The 17546-nt window shown below is 37.8% G+C and overlaps 2 protein-coding genes across 3 annotated transcripts in view; one reads left to right on the top strand and one right to left on the bottom strand.

Moving 5' to 3' along the window:
• The window catches only part of LOC134750524 (BTB/POZ domain-containing protein KCTD9), a 512667-nt gene that overhangs the window by 239209 nt on the left and 255912 nt on the right, over window positions 1-17546 (bottom strand). The gene's annotated exons all lie outside the window — the stretch shown is intronic.
• Window positions 6133-14153, top strand: LOC134750781 (uncharacterized). The gene is made up of 9 exons (XM_063686024.1): window positions 6133-6241; window positions 7314-7375; window positions 9091-9316; window positions 10573-10790; window positions 11200-11442; window positions 11945-11989; window positions 13139-13296; window positions 13452-13571; window positions 14048-14153. The coding sequence occupies exons 1-9, from the start codon at window positions 6172-6174 to the stop codon at window positions 14151-14153; spliced, it is 1248 nt and encodes a 415-aa protein (XP_063542094.1). The 5' UTR covers window positions 6133-6171.

Raw genomic sequence — 17546 nt, 5'->3', positions numbered from 1 at the left:
ACCAACTGATGAAAAGGCGCAGTTAAAGGGTTAAAGAGGTATTTCCCGTTGGATATATGGATATTACGTATCATTTTATGATTAATATGTACCGTATCTGCAGTATAGTTCCATAAGTCTCGTGAAATAGGTATTGAAGTAGAACTGTGTCTCTTTGTAAAATTGAAAAATTAAAAAAAAATAATGCTAATGATATTATTTTCAAAATTGCTTTCTTGGGGTTAGACATGAGGATATCACGTATCATTTGTGGTATATTGTACAAAAACAAAATCAGCCATATCGTGTCTGGAGGAGCCCAAACTTGGTATGTTTCGAAAATTCTTTTTGTTTTAATTAAAAAAAAATGCCCGAAATGTAATGATGTGATATGTTTTTAGAATCGCCTCAAAAAGCCCTTTCGTATGATACCACACTCGATAGGTTGTGGATAAAAAAAAATCCAGATAAAAAAAAATGTTTTACAACTCCCCCCCGCAGCGAAATTTTTTTAGGAACTGTGGGTCAAAAATTTTGTTTTGGCCTCTAGTATGTGTGTGCCAAACGGCTAACCTGTACATCGATTTGCGGTATTCCTTTGAAATTGGGGTCGAGCGGCTTCCGCTAATATTTCATTATATCTTAGGCCTAGGAGGTTATTATGGTGTCGGTTGTAGGAAAGTTAATATGACCCAAGTATTGGCCTCTATGTTAAAGATTTATATTACTTTATTGGAACAAATACATAAATAATGTATCAAAATTTATTAGTACTGAATGGAGTATTTTTATGTTCAAATTCAAAATCCAAAAGTTAAACAATATAACAATAAATAAAAACAAGTAAATAAGGATCTAGAAGCGACAAAGCTTAAACCTCAAGCCTTTGAAAGGACCATCGTCATCGCAAAAGCACCGGCTTTTAATTTTTCAAAACTTCACCGAAAGCCCATAATACGATTAAAAAGCCCGCACAGGTAGTTTCCAAACAAAGTGAAAAGCTTTGAATTTAAACTACCCTCAGAATCAACTTGGATTTTTTCGCTTAAAGTTACAATGCTCTGTGTATCTAAAAGGGCCTAAGTTATGGGATGTTTATGACAGATACAATGAAATTATTTTCAAAATTGCTTTCTTGGGGTTCGATATCAAGATATTACGTATCAATTGTGGTATATTGTATAAAAAAAGTCAGTAAGGTATATCGTAGCTGGAGGATACAACCTTGATATTTTGTGTCAATAACTAAACAAATTATACCAACTGATGAAAAGGCGCAGTTAAAGGGTTAAAGAGGTATTTCCCGTTGGATATATGGATATTACGTATCATTTTATGATTAATATGTACCGTATCTGCAGTATAGTTCCATAAGTCTCGTGAAATAGGTATTGAAGTAGAACTGTGTCTCTTTGTAAAATTGAAAAATTAAAAAAAAATAATGCTAATGATATTATTTTCAAAATTGCTTTCTTGGGGTTAGACATGAGGATATCACGTATCATTTGTGGTATATTGTACAAAAACAAAATCAGCCATATCGTGTCTGGAGGAGCCCAAACTTGGTATGTTTCGAAAATTCTTTTTGTTTTAATTAAAAAAAAATGCCCGAAATGTAATGATGTGATATGTTTTTAGAATCGCCTCAAAAAGCCCTTTCGTATGATACCACATACCATAGGATTTGGAAAAAAAAACAAAAAAAATAATGTTTTACCACTCCCCCCGCAGCGAAATATTTTTAGGAACTGCGGGTCAAAAATTTTGTTTTGGCCTCTAGTGTGTGTGTGCCAAACGGCTAACCTGTACATCGATTTGCGGTATTTTTATACGAACGGGTTAGACTATATGACATGCCATGCCATGAGTTGCCAAGAACAAGCGTTTTCGGATTTTATTAACATGTTAAGAATTAGATCTGGATTAGTTATCGATCTGATCTGTCAGTGCCAAAAGTGACGTTTTTGGTTGAAGAAATGTCACTTTTGACACCGGCTAATACAGATCTAATTCATAACCTGTTATTAAAATCAGAATACACCTGAACGTCCAATAACATGGTGCATGGAGATGGACGACTGTGTACCGTGAATGTCTGAAGTATTGTGAGACGATCGATGATAGGCCTTCCACAGTCGGTGTATAATACTATGTTATGTGATGTGTTATTTCTGTTTCTTCCTGTGTATTTTGTATCTTGTACCTACTTTTGTACTATATTTTTCTGGAAATGAAATTTTCTGTTAGGTTAAGTTTCTCGGCGCATTGGTGTTTGCTGTAATGCCGTTTAACCAGAATTGTATTAAATAAATAAAAATAAATAAATAACAACATTTCTCACGACTATAAGAGGCGATGACTATGATAGACAGTTATTTATAGCTTCATCTTAATTAAGCCGCCTACACGTTTCTCTACGCGACTTGCTTTGTTTGTCTATAAATGAAATGTCAAGTAATACCATAGAGAAATATAAGTAAAGAAAGAATGGTAACTCCATACATCAGTTTTCGCGCTTTACTTCGTATTCGGCATCTAGCGTCAAGTAGCGGAACTCTCAGTACTGCTACTCGACAATAGATGTCGCGGCAAACAAAACGTCTAACGCTCAACGATTTTCAGCTAATATTATAAACCAGAGTAACCGGAACTCTATTTTCAACTCCTGCTTTAAATACGAGTTATAAATTGTTGAGCAATACACTTTGCGCCAGTCATCACGACACGTTCGACATCTAGTGTCGAGTAGCAGTACTGAGATTCGCTACTTGACGCTAGATGTAGACTACGAAATAAAGCGCGAAAACTGATGTATGGAGTTACCACTCTTTCTTTAGTTATATTACTCTATGGTAAATACGTAGGTAAGTAAATTATTATCTATTTGCTAACTTGCTGCCCACGATTTTCTCGCCCACGAATTCGTCTGCGCTGAATTAGCATTTCCAATAGGTACCGCTTTTTAGTGAATTCCCTTTTAAGTAAACAATAATCGGGGGAACGGCATGATTTCAATGATAAAAACATCCCTGTGTTCTTTCTGGTACTTACAGGCCAATTCGAATGTACACTGATATCAGGATGACATCTAACTGATTCAGTTATCGATTTTGTTCGTACTTTTCCGTACATGTATTGGCGGGGGCGAGACGCACGTTATCTAAAATAACATCATTGTAATGTTTGAATTTAAACTATTGTGAAACATACTAACATTAAATAATTTAACGGATTACACTCACTTGTTTCTTGTGTGTCGCTACAAGTGTTAGGTGACCCAAACCCAAACACACAACGCCTACAAAGACAGCGCAAGACCTCCCCCAACCGGTTTTCTCGGCGCGCGCGCAGCGGGCGACGCGGCGTGAACGCTGCTGCAGCTCGCACTGTTAGTGCTTGAGAAAGGAGACCTCTCTTCTCTTCTTTGTCGTTGTACTCTTTCTGGCAAACGCCGAGGTTGGAGGTCATTCTGGCAAATGCGTTCAGGGGCCCTTCCATGGCAGATTTGATTTGGTCAGTCCATCGCATAGGTGGCCTTTTACGCGATCTTGTTCCGTTTGCTCTACCCTGCACCACTAGACGCTCGATGGAGTCATTGTTTCGCCTTGTGACGTGACCGAAGAAACTGAGCATGCGGGTCTTTACGAGAGTCAAAAGGCGCTGCTTGATACAGAGTTCTTTAAGGATGGAGACATTAGTTCTAAAGTCGGTCCAGGATATCCCCAGCATTTTCCTCCAGCACCACATCTCGATTAGGGCGTCTATATTTCTCCCCAGTCTTTTGGATAGTCCACGTCCAAGGAGACCTAGGTTCTCCGAAACATGTCGCGCGAGTGATTAGAAACAATTAAGTCTAAACCGTGAAATTATTTAATATCATTCTAATGTTATTAGTGTACTTAAATTCGAATTGGCCTATAAAACTGCTATGACACAATGTATATTGTTAAGAATTAAATAAATAAATAAATAAAATAAATATCTCCAAACCAAATTTCAGATGTTTAAATATAAAAAAACCGGACAAGTGCGAGTCGGAGTCGCCCACCGAGGGTTCCGCACTTTTTAGTATTTGTTGTTGTAGCGGCAACTGTCTAGCTATCACGGTTCGTGAGATACAGCCTGGTGACAGACAGACGGACAGACGGATAGCGAAGTCTTAGTAATAGGGTCCCGTTTTTACCCTTTCCTTTGGGTACCGGACCCTAAAAAGGTAACAAACAGACAGTATTACTTTAACATATACAAAATTAGTAGGGATTTTATAGAATTTCTGCGTCTTGTCCTTTATTTGTCCTACATTATATTAGAGCTATAAAACAATGTAAAAGAAAAAAGCTTAATTAAACATCTCTGTGATTGTGAAATTAAACCATTTGTCACTCCGGCCGGCCCTAATAAATACGGGACCCAACTCGCACGCATTTCTGACACATAAAGAGATTTGGGTCAACAGCCGTTATTTCTGTGGACAATAAAAAAAGCGATTTGAATACATTTCTCTAAGCCTTTCATCTTATAAGTTTTAAGAAGTGGAAGGATTTTCCATGTCTTTAAGGATAAAGTACAAAAATTTTGCTCACATAACCTTTACTCATACTAAACAGTATTTGACCCATCTGTGACCTCGGAATTCGTAAAGTAATTTTATAGGAAAAATAATATAAAATTGGATAAAAAATTAAACAAACATATCCCGCATTCGAAGTTACTGCAATACACCTTAATGTAAAATAATAAAAAAACAGTGTCACATTAACACTGGTTCGTTTGTGTTTAGTGCGGTATGAATGAGCATGTCAAAGGTAAATTGTGTCTCGCCTGACACAGGCTAAATATTTTGGACACAATTTGCCGCCCTTGTCTCTCTTATGGTTTAAAAGGGTGTGTGAGAGAAACAAAGCAAATTCCAAACATTTGAATAGTGTTTTGATTGAATTGGGGCAGTTAAAATATGGGCGTCGGTGGTTGTCGCAGCTGGTTTATTTTTCAATATGTGTTTAGTAAGATGACTTTAAGCTGAGCACTAATTCCTACAAGCGTTAGCTCAGATTATTCGCGAGAAGTATTACTAATTTTCACTCTCGTTATTTATATTATACTTATTAACTGTCCTTTTTTCACCGCCCAATATACTAATTTCGACTTGCAGTGGACAACAGGTATTAATTATGTAGGTACGAAATTTCATCTCATATTTCAACAGAGAGTCGGAAGTCCAAGTTGAAGGTATGCCGAAGGGCTATTGAGCGCAGCATTTTAGGTGTGAAGAGGACCGATCGTATCCGGAACACCACGCTGCGCGCAAAAACCCGCATTGCTGACGTCGGCGAGAAGACTGCTAGGCTCAAATGGGACTGGGCCGGTCACGTCTGCCGCATGCATCCAGACAGATGGGCTAGCATAGCCACCAAATGGATGCCAGAAGAGGGGCGCGGACCCGGCAGGCCCAGACGGAGATGGCGGGACGACCTAGACACCTTTCTCAACAACTGGTCAGAGCAGGCACTATATCGGGAGTCGTGGAAGACAAGGGGAGAGGCCTTTGCCCAGCAGTGGGACACCATAATGGGCTAGTAAAAAAGAAAAAAAAATTTCAACTGAATTTACACTTCAACAGCATTTGGTCTCAGCTAAATAGTTCACTTAACATTGTATGTTAGTTCGAAACCCTTTTATAGTTTTTTAAACTATTTAAACTTTCCTGAGTGCTTTCCTAAATCGACCGTTTACGAACTCGCAAATAAGTTAAAATACTTTCAGCGCTGAAATTTTCGAGCACGTATAAGTTAAAATACTTTCCAACTTACAGTGCAGCAGAGTAGATGCAATCAAAAGTATTGATGCAAGTACTTCAGCTCAATAGCTCTTGAATTTTACATGACATTGCTTGTGCAATGTAAAATTTGGATTGGGGATGTGATCCCTTTCAAATTAGGATACCTGCGGTTTAATTTTTAACTAAAGTTTACATTTTGAGTACCAAAGATTGGTATACTAATAAATAAATGTTATACTTAGGACAATTTTACGTTAAAATAAAGATAAATCTATGCAGGCGTGCCGCGGGCGATCGGTTACTTTAAAGATTTCATGAAAATAACATACAAATGCAATTATACTGTGCAATCGTGCATTAAAGTCAAACTTCATTCTACCGTGAGACGAATTGAGATAATATGTTCAGTAATAATGAAGTTTTTATATAAACACACGTCAAGTTGGCAAGACATTTTCATATTGATACTTATTCTTTCACAATGTAAGTCTCTGTGTGTCTTTACAATTAGCTCCATGCATGAATTTATTTTTATTTTTGGATTCATAATTTATATCGTTGGAACACCGGAAATGATAAAAATACTTTTGTAAACCTTAACATTATTTATTAAAAAATATTTAAAATGTTGAAAATTTTTGAGCGGTTGAAACGCTCATAATTTTTGGCGCGAATTCGACAGAGCGTGATGACGTCACACGTTGGGCGGCCCAACTGACGTTTGCTACTAATGACACTAATCTGTCGAACGCGTGACGTCACGTGGCGTTTCGAGCGTTTCGCTCACTAGCTTTTCGCGGGCAAATTATTGTACTTTTTGTAATTTTAAGTAATTAAATGGTAATTGAAAAACGGAAATGCATTTGTAACATGATATAACGGTAACAAACATCCGAATAAAACATATTTCGTTCAAATATAAACTTCATGCATGAGGCTAATTACCTATAATGTAACTCATCTTATTCAGTTGTTGTTTTTTACCTTCATTTGACGTAAACCCACTGATTTCATTTCGTTTTTATATATCTTTGTGTAAAGGCAGTAAAGGAGCATTCCACATGAATATGTTTTTCATCTAGATTTTTTTTAAACCAAAATCCATTATTTAAGTAATGCCTAGTTATGCCTTGGCGTAATTTTTAACAATTTATACTCTGCTTTCCTAATCTTAACTACTTCAGTGAAATTTTAAATATAAATATGTACCTAATATGTGTGAATATACTTTTCATCACACTCGTTCAGTAAATGTGTAATTGCACGCAGGCTTAGCGGGAACTATGTCTTTATACTTCATTTTTGTATCGCAAGCGTGATGAAAAACATTGTAACTCGGATATTGCAAACTCGACTCTAGGTATAAAGCGTTCCGGCAAGCCGTCGCGATTTAACTATACTCTCGTTTGCAATTTTTCACTTACGCCCCATGTTGCAAAATGTACTAGTGATAGTTAACTGTACTTACGAGTTTTTTCTTCTACGGTATAATCTTACTTGTCAAATGGTAAATGAGTTCAGGAAAATAGCAATTATAACTAAACTATTGTTGCAGTAACCAAAGCAGATCGTAGGGTACTAGATGGAAAGGATCCCACACACAACAGGAATTATGTGGTAAATTATTGGTGATACAGTCAGTCTAATTGCACAATCCATTTAACAATAGAGTACGGTAGGAAACAGTGGCTCAGTCGCCTCAATATCGCCTCTATCATGTTGGAATTAGGTTGCGTGAGCCATTTGTACCTGGCTATTTTTTTTCGAGCCACTGTTTCCTACCCTACCCTACTTGTATTATTCAGAACCGTGTATATTTCATTCGATAGCGTGACGAGCGTTCGCGTTTGCTTTGTCTATTTTTCTATGGGATTATGAACAGCGCGCCAAGCGGGACGATTTGGAAACTCAAATCGCATACAAAATTACACTTAACGCAAACACGTACGTCACGTCACGCTATCGAATGAAATTTGTGCCATTTTCAACCAAAAGGGTACTTATTGTCGCTTGTCAGTAAGGCGCTATTTCCATATAGCTTCAATTAGAAATCAACCTTATCAACAAGCGACAATGTGGTACCTTTTGATTGAAAACGTCACATTTACACTAGAGGGTACAAGTGTGAAGTTTATCTTTATTTTTAAGGAAAGACCCAGATACTCTTTAGGGTGGCTTGAGCTCTGCTGCTGCATAGCACCCTCTAGTTTTTTAGGGTTCCGTACCCAAAGGATAAAAACAGGACCCTATTACTAAGACTCCGCTTGTCTGTCTGTCCGTCTGTCACCAGGCTTTATCCCATACTAAGACTCCGCTGTCTGTCTGTCTGTCACCAGGCTTTATCCCATGAACCGTGATAGCTAGACAGTTGAAATTTTCACAGATGATGTATTTCTGTTGCCGCTATAACCACAAATACTAAAAACAGATTAAAATAATTATCCATACAACAAACGTGATTTTTCATGCCGTTTTTTGCGTAATGGTACGGAACCCTTCGTGCGCGAGTCCGACTCGCACTTGGCTGGTTTTGTTAGGGCTTTTTTTGTTTCTAAAGTTTAACTTTTGAAGAATCAAAACAGAAACGCGCGTAATAGTGACCGATTGTTTTGAATGTGTTTGTGACATTTATTGCATTAAATTAAAATTGCAGGCAAATATTGGCCTTATCCACTTGTCATATTATCTTCAGCGATGTACTGTTTCTTTTTAAGGGTTGTGTACAAAAAAGGTACAAAAGGAACCCTTTTGGTGCGACTCTGTCTGTCCGTCCGTCGGTCACATTGCTAAATATCTCGAGAACTACGTAAGCTATCGATTTGAAATTTGGAAAAGCCATTAATGAATAAGGCTAACCCAGATGCATTGAAAGTGTAATTTTCTTATTGTATTTTTATTAACTATGGAAAATGCCCAATATAAAAGGGGGGCAAAATTTCAACGTCTAGTTACTAGGTCAAGTGGGGTATCGTTTGAAAAGCTCAAGTTGCACATTCCAAAACTATTTTTTAATTATTATTTTTAGTGGAAAAAATATTGAATTTTTAAGGAAAATGTAAAAAAATACCATCCCCCTTATCTCCGAAGTTTACCAAAGATAAATTAAGTTTTTTTTTTCATAACAATGATATTATCATAAATATTACAGTAAAAATATAATCACGGCTATGCCTTAATAATTTGGGGCATTTTCTATGAAAAGGGACCTTATTGTCGATGGCGCTTACGCCGCATTGCATATTGCATTTTTATCGGAGCATCGTTAATAATGGCGTAAGCGCCATCGACAATAAGGTCCCTTTTTATAGAAAATACCACATTTTACATCTTAGGTGTACTTCATAAAAGCAGACGACTCCATACAATACGACGCCTGGCTCTGTGGCGGGGCCATAGTCAGCCCCTGGTACATCTTAACTTCTGCCGCCTGCATGGAGGATGTTAAGCACATGTACGCCATCGCGGGCTACAGGAACTATGTGCATTATGAGCTGCTCAACGAGGACCGGTGCGCTAATTATACTAAGAGGAAGATCATATTCAAGTGCCTACCCAGAGGTGAGGTATATTTCAATCTCAATTTCGATATAGACAGATAAGATATGTGCATTATGAGCAGCTCAACGACGAACCGTGCGCTAATTATACTAAGAGGAAGATCATATTAAAGTGCCTGCCCAGAGGTGAGGTATATTTCAATCTCAATTTCGACATAGACAGATAAGAAATATGTGCATTCAAGTGCTTATCTAGAGGTGAGGTATATTTCAATCTCAATTTCGATATAGACAGATATACAGACAGATAAGAAATATGTGCAATATGAGCAGCTCAACGACGACGCGTGCGCTAATTATACTAATAGGAAGATCATATTCAAGTGCTTATCTAGAGGTGAGATATGTAAGAGGTAGACAGACAGACGGACAGACAGAAGCACATAGGAGGCTACAAAAATACGTGCTCTAAACATGCCAAGAACAAGATCATATTCAAATGCTTACCTAGAGATGAGGTATGTAGATGTAGTGGCCAAATTATAGAATTTGATCATATGAAATACCATTTTAGAATCGATCACTTCATGTGGCAATTATTTCATGAAATGATCGGTTGGCCACATGAAACAGTCAAACTATGTCATCATGAAGCGATCAACTCCAAGATCTGGGCACGACGTATAGGTACACATCAGACAGACGGACACAAATACTAATACAACACGGAGATCAACCACGACCCGTACACTCAGCGTATTAGGTGGAACACCGTATTCAAGTGAAAGCTATCTATGCCAGGTGAAAGACTCACCAAAAGTCATCCACTGCTATTACTATGACTAATGTCTTCCTGCTGCAACTACTATTTTTTTTTATATATCATCATCATCTTCCTCGCGTTGTACCGGCTTTTTGCCAAGGCTCATGGGAAGCTAGGGTCAGCTTGGCAACTAATCCCAAGAATTAGAATTTCATGCAATAGCTTTTACGAAAGCGACTGCCATCTGACCTTCCAACCCAGGAGGGAAAACTAGGCCTTATTTGGATTAGTAGTTTTCTCATGATGTTTTCCTTTATCGAAAAGCGACTGGTAAGTATATATCAAATGATACGTATACCTACGATCCGCAAACTCATTGGTACGAGCCAGGGTATGACACCGCAACCTCCGAATTGAAAATCGCACACTCTTGCCGCTCGGCTACCTGCGCTCTTTTGTTTTTAGGGTTCCGTACCAAAGTTACAAAAGGAACCCTCTGTCTGTCACTTCACTACGTATCTCGAAAAACTACTTATTTAACACATTCATTTCAGATTACCAATTTGACTATCCAAGGGTAGAACGGTGGGCGAATATCGACCTGGCTCTAGTGAAAGTGGAAAAACCTTACGACTTCTCCGACAACTCATACTTGAACCATCATTGCTCGTACATACCCAACAAGATTGATATCAACTATGATATAAAGCTGCAAGAAGCTGGCACTGATGCTATTGTGTTTGGGTGGGGACATGTACAAAAATGGAGAGAAGTGAGATTTAGTAATTTTCATTTTCCCTGCTGTGAATGTGGCTCATTGTTTGTATGTGAAGCGAGTTGAAAGTTTTAGTTTCTAGTACTTCAATGGAAGTATTACTTTCGAAGTATGCTTTTTTAACTTTTTAACGAAATTGGTAAATAAAATTCGGTTCAAAATAGACTTCCACTGTGGTACCTATATTCCCATTCCGTTATTTAACTGCTGAATCCATAAATAACGATCTTTATACTTTAAACTTTTGTGAAAGTTATCTGAAGAAATACTAGAAGTTTATATTTACCCATTTTACTTTACTAAGAATTGGCACATTTCTAGAGATTGACAGGAAAACCTATGCTGGCGCCATCTGTAAAATACTTCGACCGTCAAACCCCATTGAGCAGTGTTTTTAAAACTTCAGATGAATGACACATTAGATTACAACCAGGATTTCCTTCTCTACGGATCAGTCAAACTCGCCCCCAAACAAGAGTGCATGGAACACTTTGACAACGGGATATTTAGGAGTATAATAGAAAAGTACATGATCTGCAGCCTGGATGAGGGTAATATCAATGACGCGGGAGATATTATTAGAGATTACGACGGACCCGAGAATTATGCAGTAGACTGCGGGCCGGGGGCCTTGAGGATAGGAGACAAGGTAGGAAAGTGGAATAATTATGTATTTAATCGTATGGCAAAGCATCTAAATCTCTGCTAAGTTTTTCCTTACTCTATGTTTAAATAAGGTTTAAATAATCAACTGATATTTCGATAAAGGTCCATAATTTCATTAGATTGACAGAACTAAATAAGAACAAGGACACCTTACCTACTCCTTTTTTTAGGGTTCCGTACCCAAAGGATAAAAACGGGACCCTGTTACTAAGACTCCGCTGTCCGTCTGTCACCAGGCTGTATCTCATGAACCGTGATAGCTAGACAGTTTAAATTTTCACAAATGATGTATTTCTGTTGCCGCTATAACAACAAATACTAAAAACAGAATAATATAAATATTTAAATAGGGCTCCCATACAACAAACGTGATTTTTTTGCTGTTTTTTCCGTAATGGTACGGAACCCTTCGTGCGCGAAGCCGACTCGCACTTGGCCGGTTTTATTCTTTAAAACTAATGCTACAATGTATGTATCCTTTGCAGTGTCTCTATTTAAGACAATTTACAAGGAAAAGAGGAATCTGCCAGGTAAGAAATCATCTTTGCACCTCCTTATGCATAAAGCTTAACAAATTTTATTCACAGTTTTCTATCTCGCCCATATTCAGCTGTCCTAGTCCTACAGTAATGTCTTCATACAGTATTATGGTCCTTAAATGTAGGGCTTATTGGCGAGATAGACAACTGTGAATAAAATTTTACGTTTTCTCCATAGTAAATGTATGGAAAGTTTTTTGTTTTAATTTCTGGATTTTTAGTATATTACCTTAAGTTGACCCCTAGAAAACTATTGATACTGGATAGGAATGGAATCGATTGGCATAAAGTTAATTTTCATACAAATTGCATGAGAAAAGTTTTCCTCGATTTGTGGCTTTTCTAGCCTTTTTTTGTCCCATACAAGCTTTTGATCCTGGATAGGAATGGGATCGATTGGCATCAAAAATAAAGTTTGTCAAAAATGACCTTTTTCTCGCAGCCTGTATGTTTTTTCCAAAATCTGTAAACGCCAATCTTCATTCATTTGAAATCCAGGGAAGGTCTTCTAAGACCGTTTTCGCGTAGCAGCACGGGATCTGGTAGCTGCCCTCACTGACCCATTTAGAAATTCCACCCTGTATATAGCTCGTATCTGTTTGTCAAAATTTGAGTGACGTTTTTGTTTGAAGAAATGTCACAATGGTAGCTGCCCTCACTGACCCATTTAGAAATTCCACCCTGTATACCTATATAGCTCGTATCTGTTTGTCAAAATTTAAGTGACGTTTTTGTTTGAAGAAATGTCACTTTTGATACTGACAGATCCGATCTATATCTATGCCAGATCGAATTCATATCCTATAATTCAAATTAGAATACGCCTTGGAGCCACGCTGTTATTACGTCGTTGCCCAAATCGAATTACGTATTTTGTTTTATTTGTATTGTTTAAGTATTTTGTTTCTTTGTATTTTTTGTAGTTTTTCACAGTGGTTTGGTAGCGATACCGTAATGCTATATACCTAACTAGCGCCACTAGCACCATTCCACTAACCTGGGGTTAACCGGTTAAACCTGGAGTTACATTGGTTACCAGTACAATTTGGCACTGGGTTAACGGTTTCACCGCTTGACCCCGGGTTAGTGGGATGGTGCAAGTGGCGCTAAGAATAATAAAATAATATTTATTTATTCTAGAACGATCACGGAGGTCCAATAATCACTTGGAGGGGTCCAAAAGAAGTTCTCATAGGCATTTCATCCGTATTCAGAGTTGAAAACGGAACGCAGAACTGCGTACCTCCATTCCTATACACCAGCACGCATTGTAATGGAGAATTCATCCACTGTCTCATGTAAGCATCATTAACCTACGCGGCCGACATATATATATATAATATTCAAGCCCTCCAACAACCTCACTTACACATTTTTGACGAAGTAGAGGTATAACAACATCTAAAAACATAATTTGAAACGGTCTTAAGCAAACATTATTAATTTCCGCCAGGAACACGGCTGAGGATGGAAACATGGGCGAAGAAGATACTCGCAGATGTGACAAACTAGCAAAACGGAGTGGTTTCAACATCGTCAGACGAACCATTTCATGGATCGGACATCCGGATGGGTACGTTTGTTTTTACCCTAGGGCCAAGAAACGCTTTGCATGACTTGCGTTGACGCGCGACTCCATAATTATAGGTATAATTATGATAAACCATAAAGTAATGTACTTAGTCTGAGGTTAAACGCGACTTCAAGTAGGTATGCGAGTCAAGCTAAGGTGCAAATGTTTGCATATTACCTAATGGGAATAATATCTGGGAGACCGAGCTTTGCTTGGAAAACATATAAAAACTCAAAAATAGTTTTCCTAGAGATAAGACCTAGCTAGATCGATATTTCGCTCCCGTTAACCCCCATATAGCAAATTTTATCGAAATCGTTAGAGCCGTTTCCGAGATCCCCGAAATATATACAAGAATTGCTCGTTTAAAGGTATGAGATAACGTGAATTGCCTTATGCATCATGGGCATACTTGCACCTGGAACTGCAGAGATGGAGTATTATTGTTGATATTGATTGTTTTTCTATTATTACAGACCCGCCTACAATGAAATCCAAGCGAATTCTCACAATAAAGAATATAAAACAGCAAACTCGATTGTAAAAATAAGACATCAAATTCCAATCCGAGGTCGAAGTTGAGTACAAAAATGCTACCATATTAGTTAAAATTTTATTTTACATAACACATTGTTCATATATATATAAGTACCTACTTTATATTTATGAAGTTTTAATCTCCCATCTGTCCAAATGTTTTTGAATTAGAACCTCGATTAAGGAACATCGACGAAGCTCACGATCGCGTATTTATCGCCATTTGCGCGACATGTTTCGAGGAACCTACCAAATCTCCATTATCGATCACTAAGAGCGTTTTCACAATGTCAGATCCGATGTCAGATGACCTTTGGAGAAAACAGCTCCTACAAAATGCTCTATGGCATCTCTCTAATATAATAATACAGTAAGTACTCGTACAGTTACAAAAAGACGGGTACTTAGTCTTAGTCGGGTATGTCTCGTGGGCGAGATATTGTCACGCCCGCGGCACTCTTGTGCTATTAGGCTCTCAGGTCCTTTTATGTTTGCACCTTTTACGTTTTGCGTCTTTGTAGTCGTATCCAACATCCGATATCTGATAGAAAAATGTGAAAACGCACTTTTACTGAAGAATGTCTACCTAAGCATTTAATACCATTTCGATGCCAGTGACATCAATTTGACAATAAATCATCTTTGAGGCAAGTAATTTTCAGTTTCTGTAGGTACCTACCTAAGCAGTAACAAATAATTTTGGACATAAACAATATGAAAATCAATTTATATCTAAGGTAAGGTTTCACAATTTGATAAAAAGTATGTAGGTAGGTACCTAAATACAATATTATCCAAAAGCTTTACTCGTCTAATCATTTTTAATTAAAACTCTTATCACAATGGCTTTCCAAAGAAAATAATTTACAACACATTTTTAGCGCCAAGCGACAAAACCCATCGATTTCCCTGAAGTAATGGTTCGAATTTTCCTGACTGCGAAAACCGTGCCTTTGTGCTCCTTATCGGCCCGGTCCAGCGTGGTTCGGAATTATTTCGAAATTCTAAAGTATTTTTTTCATTTTTAATATCGAGCGGCTGAAAGGCAACTGGCGTCAATAGGTACATTATGTCCTTGCTACAATAGAACCATTGCAATTGACGCATTGAAAATTGTTTGAGTAGGTAGATCTAGATACCTATCTAGACATAGGTATCTGTACCCCTAGTGTAAATTTGTGGTATTTTCTATAAAAAGGGACCTTATTGTCGATGGCGCTTACGCCATTATTAACGATGCTCCGATATAAATACAATGCCGCGCGACACTGTGCGGCGTAAGCGCCATCGATAATAAGGTCCCTTTTCATAGGAAATGCCCCATTTCATTCGATAGCGTGACGTGCGTTCGTGTTTATTGGGGATATTGTGGACCTTTGAGTGCCACGTCGACTAAGCAGTGATCTAGGCTTTCGTGGTAGTATGGTAAAATTTATCCTACCTACTGGGGCTCATTTCTCGAACGATATTAGTGTATTGTCATGACAACCCATACAATTTGACAGTTGGTGGACTAATAATATTAGTCTAATATCGTTCGAGAAATGGGCCCCTGCTGAGCTTTCTTTCATGAGCAAATAAAACACAGTTATATAATTTCGATTTACACTCACCGCCATTTTTCTAAATTTAAGCAATCCCGAATCCTCTCAAATCAATGCAGACTAGTATGTATCGTAGAGTAGAACCTTTGGCCCTAACCGTGGTTATTTATAATTAGTCTGAAAGGTGAATGTGTGGGCGATGTTAACATCCGTTTATTTTGGGAAAGGGCTATTTGTGGTGGAATGACGAAACTAGGAGTCTTTAGAAACCATGTCACTGGACTAAGTTGGATGTAAACAGAAGCATCTGCGACGTAGGTTAATATTATAACCTATTACGCAAAATTCGATTATAAAAGGCTTTCGATGTTAACTGGGTCAAGGTAAAATAACTTAAAAAAAAGCGGCCAAGTGCGAGTCGGACTCACGCACGAAGGGTTCCGTACCATTACGCAAAAAACTGCAAAAAAATCACGTTTGTTGTATAGCCCCACTTAAATATTTATTTTATTCTGTTTTTAGTATTTGTTGTTATAGCGGCAACAGAAATACATCATCTGTGAAAATTTCAACTGTCTAGCTATCACGGTTAATGAGCAGCCTGGTGACAGACAAACAGACAGACGGACGAACAGCGGAGTCTTAGTAACAGGATCCCTAAAAAGGTAAACAAAAACTTCACTTTAGCTAATAATCTGACATTTATTATACACGATTAAAATATGTAACGGTTTATCACTTACTCGTTTTGTGGTCACCGGATCCTGTCATCCAATATTATAATACAAACGCTAAACAGTAAGGTACCTGAGAGTATACTAGCAATAACTTTTACAAAATTTACATACACGTAACATTACTTACTTAACCTAACACCATTGGTTACAAAAGTGGAATAAAGGTTTTAAAGAGTTACGTTAAAAATATAAACGCTTTAATATTATTAAAATAGTATTTTTCTCTAACATCGCTACTTAACCTAGGTATTTAGTTATTTATTGAATCTGTTTGGGGCAGGCATTTGTGTCATTCTGTGTAAAAAGAGACTAGTCGCATTTATAGTCGCGTTTTTATACAGCAAGACACATTTATTTGCAGTCACATATGAAAGACTAAAACTAATGGCCGGTTGTTACCCACGTTAGAAGTGGGGCTGTCAAGTATTAAGAGGCCTTATTCCTACAAACGAGCGTATTTGGCAAAATGCTTCTTTTTTCATTCAACAATTCTCTGCGTTCAAAACGCGTTATAGTTGCCGGCGCTCGCGTACCGCGCGTCAACGCCATCTATTGAGTGTTATTTCGTGAAATCGATGAACGTTCCAGGGAATAAGGGCTCTTAAGACAAGTAATTAGGGTAGGAAACAGTGGCTCGGAAAAAAATAGCCGGGTGCAGCTCACTCAACCTAATTCCAACATGATAGAGGCGATATTGGGGCAACTGAGCCACTGTTCGAGCTGAGCCACTGTTTCCTACCCTACCCTACATTATTATTTACAACAACGGGACTTCATCGCGTCAAACAAGACGCCCCTCCTCCTCCTCAAACGAAAAGAGTCCTCGAAACGTCGGAGGTAAATTTAAAACTTATTTTACACGATTAAGTCCCGTCGATGTGAATAATAATGAGTAAAAACCGTGAAAGTTTAAATCAGTGTTAAGTAATTACATGCTTACATGAAACATTTTCTTGACCATCAAAATATAATAAGAATGGAAGAGTTTTGACTGGCAATGTATGGCGTAATACGTTTTTAGTAGCTGGCGGCTGACATTACTTTAGATTTGTTGGAATTTAAACATTCTATCAATAGGGATTATTACGCGTAACTCTGCGTAGGGGGCGCCACTACCACAATCCATCACAAACTGATGGTCTACTGCGAAACAATTT

The sequence above is a fragment of the Cydia strobilella genome, chromosome 20 (assembly GCF_947568885.1).
Source record: "Cydia strobilella chromosome 20, ilCydStro3.1, whole genome shotgun sequence".
NCBI classification, from domain to species: Eukaryota; Metazoa; Arthropoda; class Insecta; order Lepidoptera; family Tortricidae; genus Cydia; species Cydia strobilella.
The sequence above is the reverse complement of the archived record's forward strand: the minus strand, read 5'-3'. Positions and strand labels throughout refer to the sequence as shown.